This window comes from Eurypyga helias, unplaced genomic scaffold (assembly GCF_000690775.1).
Source record: "Eurypyga helias isolate BGI_N326 unplaced genomic scaffold, ASM69077v1 scaffold10928, whole genome shotgun sequence".
Taxonomy (NCBI): domain Eukaryota; kingdom Metazoa; phylum Chordata; class Aves; order Eurypygiformes; family Eurypygidae; genus Eurypyga; species Eurypyga helias.
This window is the reverse complement of record NW_010268900.1, coordinates 28,401-34,969: the sequence shown is the minus strand read 5'-3', so window position 1 is coordinate 34,969 and position 6,569 is coordinate 28,401. Positions and strand designations below refer to the sequence as shown.

Sequence of the window (6,569 nt, the reverse complement as noted above, 5' to 3'; positions counted from 1 at the left end):
TAGCAACCTGGTCTAGTGGAGGGTGTCGGAACTAGACGGTCTTTAAGGTCCCTTCCAGCCCAAACCATTCCATGATTCTGTGATTCTAAGTTTGCATTCATATTTATATTCAACACCCTGAGGAATACACTACTGCTCCAAGTTGCTTTGAACTATCCAATTGTTTTACCTCTTCATTAGAGAGCTGGGTAAGAGTTTCTTCATGGGCTAGAGAACATGAAGCTTTTGTTTCATCATCTGAATCTTTTTGCTTCTGCTCCTTTCTCTTGCTAAGCCTTTGCTGATCATCTTCTTCCTAGAAACCAGTGGTCGATAGGAAACGCAGATAAGCAGGATTCAGTTTTGCGGTAGTAGTCATGACGTTAGCTTTCATAATAAACTAAGCTACAAAGACAGCACTGGAAAAGATTATTTTGGTTAAACAAACGGTACTACCATGCAAGGATTCTTTTGGTTGCAAATCTAGTGCTCACTTAACAAGGTACACGTACTGACATAAGCAAGAACTTACCATTCAAGTTTTTTGGCCAATTCATGTTCTAGAACAATTTTATTCAAAGAACATATTAACTAAATCAAAATTCTTATTATAGAGATTTCCAAATAAGTAACAAAACCAGGTGTTACACTGGCTGTTGTATAGAACCTGATAACATACTTGCATCACTTATGGCCCTACTAACAGCCCTTCTACAACCATGAACATTAAAACAAAACGTGAAAATAAGAAGTACTTTGATCGCTCCAAACAATGGAATATAACGTGTAGATAAAGAATCAGAAAAAAGACATCACAGAACACTAAGTCATGAAGCATGTGTGTACATGTCACCTGCATAAGCTAACTGAAGTTCTTAATTCATGCTTGAGTTAGGTACTGTACCGGAAAAACCTAGAAAGAAGTAAAACGTGCTATCCTAACAACCTTAACCCAGCTGCCTTGTGACAGAGGACTGTTTCTTCCTCCAAGATTAACTTCTGGATATGATTACTTTTTCATTTAACAATATTGGCAACATTACTCTCAAAGTTACTATATATATTAATATTAAAATATTCACACAAATTCAGAGTTTATTCTAACTGCCAGCTGTCATTCATATGGAGAATTTCCATTAAAACTGTCAGCTATCATATTTGAAATATTAACACCATTAAATAACTTGTCTCCAGTGTATGATTTCCATATCTGTTATACCACATTAAATCTACAGTATTTAAAAAAAAAAAAAAGGCAGCAAGTAACCTGATCCTTTTTTTTCAGTTCTTCCACTTGCCGGAGCTGCTCAGAGGTCAGGACAATTTCCATACGTTGCATGTCCCTCATCAGCAAACGCTGGGACTCCAAGAACTGGTCGTTGGCTTTTTGCCATGTGTGTTTCAACTGGTTGTGCTGTTGTCGCTCTTGCTCTAAGAGATGGCAGACTATTCAAAACCAGAAAGAGTTGTTCACAATTAGATTTTTTTTTTTAACCTCTTCTCCAAAGAGAAGCATTTTCACAAATAAAAGTAATTATTGTTCTCATCAAAAAACAGCCAAGCTTTGTTCAACAACTGTTTATTTCCTTAATTCCCAAACTTGGCCTGTGATTAGGCGCGTATCACTGACAGTTTTAAGACTTCACAATTAGAAGACTAACGCCTTCGTGTCATTCATGAATTCTAATAGCATATTTCTAAGTGCTGTTTTCAGAACACCGCCTTCTACAGCCGTGTTTATTTCAACGGACAGTTCCATTTTTCACTCCTCTACAGTGGTTCTGCGCTGCACTGGCACGCACGTACGTTTACGCATCCGGCCCACCACGGCATTGAAAACTGACGTACCCCAGGGAGACACATCAACACGTTATGAAAATCATGCTCATATTTGCACACAAATAGAAGACACCAGTAAAATCACCTCAGTAAGAAGGAAGCTTGCAATACTACGAGAACTTAGCAGAAATTCAACAGCATCCCTCAAGAGAATGAATGGCTTTGTTGGTTTTCTCTGTCATAAAAGAACTCCACATTCAACTCTTCCAAAAACACCTTAAGGGCTCTCACAGTTAAAAGTGCTGCTTCCTCCCCCCACAATGTCTTTAAATTGAATTCAAATAAGAAATCAGAAAAGAAGTTAACAGCTGTGCTGATTTTTGCATCCTCAGTGCAAGACAGTGAGAAGGATTACTATTAGACAGGTACCTTCATGCAGTTCTTTCCGCAGTTTCTCTGCATCTTCTTGCAGGACTGATTTTTGTGTGTTGAGCACAGCCACATACATTTCTAAATCTGTCCTACATGACTTCTCAGCTTCCAAATAATGGTTCAGTTCTTTAACCTGAATAAAAAGAGAGGAATTCACAGTCTCAGTGGGAGAACACTCTCAGGCACTGCCTGTTTGTTAGAAGTTACAGTGTCACATATTTGGGTAATGTACAGGTGCTGAAGACCTAGAAGTCACAAACATTCAACTACCAGTGTGTAAGCAGTATTTGTATTTATTTCTGAATTAATTACTCATTAGAACTCTAAGTCTAACATACAAAAATATTTGGAGTTACTACAGCTGGATCACAGCAGCAGCAGAACCGAGCACAGGGATGGTAGAGAGGCTAATGGAGCAATCCTTTAATCAGGGGTGATAAGCCAACAATGAAGTAGAATGTGGAGATGTTCAAAACAGAGTAATAACAGTAGTCAGAAAACAGGACTATGAGGCATGTTTGAACTAAATCAGGGATGGTAAGCCTAAGAAGAGAGAAAACTTGGGGAAAGACAAGAAGAAAAAACATTCAAATCCATGAAAGGCTGCTGCAGAAAGGAAGATCTGTCCCTGGAGGATAGGATGAAAAGCAACTGGAACAAGAAATATATGAGGGATTTTTTAGTTTTGTTTGTTTGGGTTTGGTGTTTTGCCTTCTTTTTTTTTTTTTAAATATCTTTTTTTTTTTTAATATAAAGCTAACAAAGATGTGGAACCAATGTCCTGCAGAGACTGCAGAATCTCCAGTGACAACTTTTGAAGACAGGGGTTACAAAAACATCTGTCAAGCACGCTGCTGGTGCAAATGGATCCCATCTTGAAGCAAGGAATGGGCTGAAAAGATGTCTTTATGGCACTATTCAGTTTTATGGTTTGCTGAGTCAGGAATCACAGGATTTTTTACTTTAAAGGGAACAAAATCCTTCAGGCAATTCCTGACTGGCTCCACAGAGCTGCTGTTCATCTTCCTCAACACAGTATGGGAGCCACAGACACAAACTCAAGACTTCGAGACAGCCCTTCAGCTTTAATTTGCCATTGATGGTGGGGACAGCTTCTCCTGACCTGGGATACCAAGTCTTCACTCTGGAAGTCTTTTAACCATTGAAATGGAGAAATGTGACACTCAGAGAACAACCCTTAGGAAGGACAGAACTGGGGGGAAAGCAAAAAACCCCACCAAACCAAAAGAAATGCATTGTTTAGCTAATCCAGCTGAACACTTGACAGGAAAACCAGAATGACATGACTCAAGCAGATGTGAGGGATTTCACCATGACCAACAGAAAGGCCAAATATATTGCTCGCTTTGCAGCTCTCAGTCCTCATACCAGCCAGTAACATAAATCATGGAGGTAATACCTTGCATTTTTAAAGCACTGTAAGTTAAAGTACTTTAACAACATCCTAAATTGGTGATTAAACATCTCCTTGCTAGATAAAAAATAGCAATTCCTTCCCATCTAGCCTAAAAAGTGACTTGAAATAGGACTATTGGCAACTTCATACAAGAAGGAATAATGAAGTGGAATAGTCCACAGGTTAGAAATAAGGGCCTAAGTTTGGTAAGAAACACTATATAAATGAGTCTTCTTTAAAAACATCCCCTCAATGAACTTGAAACAGGGATTAAATTATTATTCTCTTTTTTTCCAAGAGATGTGTGGCTGTGTTTTACTCATCCCACAGAGTGACATGCTCAGAGATTTGAGAGGGCTGACAGAGAAACAAACAATTCCTGGTCCTGAAAGACTGGTAACTGTATTCAGGCCTTGCCTGTAAGGAACAAAGGAGACAAGCATGAACCATCATTTTTATAACCAAATTTAGCAGAAAAGTTATAAGAAAAGTTCCAGACTACTCTTAAGAAAAGAGGAAAGAAAGAAAAAAAGCCAAAAAAGTGTTTTGAGAGCAAGCATGAAGAGAAGGTTCACATTTTCTCATCTTCCCCACATTCAGCCTGGCAATGAAAAGGATGTATTATTTGCATCAAGAGAAAAAGCAGAACTATGTGGAGAACTATTATTTCCAGGAACATTTCAATCTCAAAAATTCGACCTATAAAGCAATTCACAAAGAATCTATGAAGAAGGAAAACACTCAAGCATGGACTCTCAATTGAGTAAAACTGTTAAAACTGCTAAACGAATTACACTGTTCTCCCCAGTCTCAGACAGACCTCCAATCTGGACTAAAAGGCAGAAAAAAAGAAAAAAAAAAAAGAATTTCAGCAAGTGATAAGCATCCATTTAAATGATTTAAAGTGATATGGAAGACAATGAAGGTATTCATTTGTATATCATAAAAACATCTAAATGCGAAGTTATTTCGCAATTTCAGCCTATCTGACTTTAAAGTATCAACTACAGAAGACATCTCCATGTCTGTATAAAACAGTGCATTAACTGCAACTATCTTGGTGACATACATGTTATTTACCCCTCAGAGCTAGCGAGGAAGTCCAACAGGGGTTCTGACCTATCTGCAGAACGCGGTGTAAAGCACTTACACTGACTTCTTGGCAACAACGGCCAGTATCACTTTCTATCAAGCACAGGTTTGCTTAAAGTTTAAGATATAAAAGTTTTGGTGGTACTGCCTCACCTTTACGCCCAGGATCAGAAAATAACATACAGCAGACACAGGATGGAAGTAGATTTAAAGAATTCTGCCAAATGGAGATCTTTCTGTAGCTCCAAGAGTAACATTAATATAAAGACAGACTGCTGGAGTGGTACAAACAGCTATTTTTCCAGAGGTTTTTCTTTTTCATTTTTAATAGAGCTGAAGCCACACAATTTAAGCTAAGCACAGATGACACACACACGTAACCCAACCCTCAAAACAGAAAGACAAGAAAACATATAGAAGGCAAATAAGTGAGGAGAAAAGACATACAGTGCATGAAGAGTTTCACAATACACCTTTTTCTCTCTTACAAAATTTGACTTATCTACATCAAACTAGTACGATGCAAGATATAAATTAGGATGGTTACAACTCCTCCTCACCTTTGATGCTTCTAACTCCTTTATTTTTTCTTCAGCCCCAGTCAATTTCTCCTTCAGCGCTGCAATCTCTTTCTCCATAGGCATCACAACTGAACGCAGCTTCTCAGCATCTTCCTGGGCCTGAAATTAATGCAATAAATTAAGAGTAACACTTCGTCATCGTTTTCACCACAACGGTTTCCATTATCAGAGACATTTGGAGAAAATCTCCATGCCAACAAAAATAGCTGACTAAATCTCCACTTTCAATACTCGTCTTACTGCTATTTATTTAGTTCAGCAGCGATCTCTGTGACAACAGGCTGATATTATTCTATTCACAGAAGACAGCTGAATTTTAAATCCATGTATGGATTAGGCCATGCATATCTGCTTTTAAAGAGAATGTTAGTAAATATATCACTCTTGATACCTGGGAGAAAATTTATGGATCAGGCATTTCAAAATATGTACACTTTGCTGTTAGTAAAAGTCTAAGTGTCTTGCAACTTGCTGCCACATAATTAAAAAGTGTAACACAAAAACTGCATGGTGAATTACTGACCATTAATTTACTTAATCATGAAGCTAAAAGAAAAAGGATGTGCACAGCAAGACACAGTATAGCTTTGCTCTGTTTTGGAAGACCATTTCTCAACTTTAAATTACTACTGATGTAGCATCAGATTTTTGTGCTACTGCACTACATATTTCAAAATTACATACAGACAATTTATTAAAAGCCCCATGATTTTTTCAAAAAGTAATTCTGAGAATATCAAAAGAGGACAACAGAATGAGAGAATTGATATGTGGGGGGAAAAAAGGCAAAAAAAAAGCCAGGTAAAAATAGGGAGAATTAAAATGAGAAATAGTGTTCAGTGTTCAAATTCAAAATTGCATGTGTCAAAGGCTGGCCTTGACATTCCTATTTCTTCAACGCTCTAGCTTTCCTTCATGGGTGGACTAAAAACTTCCCAAGTGAAAGAAACAGCTCCCAGAGACTCCACAACAGCAAGCAGAATACTCAAATATTCACCGCAGTAAAATTATTCAAGCCACGAAGAACACAGGCAACTGATTTGGGTTGGTTTTACTTGCATGTGTCAAAGGCTGGCCTTGACATTCCTATTTCTTCAACGCTCTAGCTTTCCTTCATGGGTGGACTAAAAACTTCCCAAGTGAAAGAAACAGCTCCCAGAGACTCCACAACAGCAAGCAGAATACTCAAATATTCACCGCAGTAAAATTATTCAAGCCACGAAGAACACAGGCAACTGATTTGGGTTGGTTTTACGTCTGAAGGCTCAGAACGCTCAGTTGTTCTCGGT

The 6,569-nt window shown here is 38.1% G+C and overlaps 1 protein-coding gene across 1 annotated transcript in view; it reads right to left on the bottom strand.

Annotated features, from left to right (window-relative positions):
* RABEP1 (rabaptin, RAB GTPase binding effector protein 1) overlaps window positions 1–6,569 on the bottom strand; it is a 29,796-nt gene that overhangs the window by 13,746 nt on the left and 9,481 nt on the right. Inside the window, exons 4-7 of the mRNA XM_010157905.1 lie at window positions 5,260–5,379; window positions 2,188–2,323; window positions 1,247–1,425; window positions 170–295 (exon numbers count right to left, since the gene is read on the bottom strand). Of these exons, the coding sequence (XP_010156207.1) occupies window positions 170–295; window positions 1,247–1,425; window positions 2,188–2,323; window positions 5,260–5,379 (561 nt within the window). The remainder of the gene's footprint in view (window positions 1–169; window positions 296–1,246; window positions 1,426–2,187; window positions 2,324–5,259; window positions 5,380–6,569) is intronic.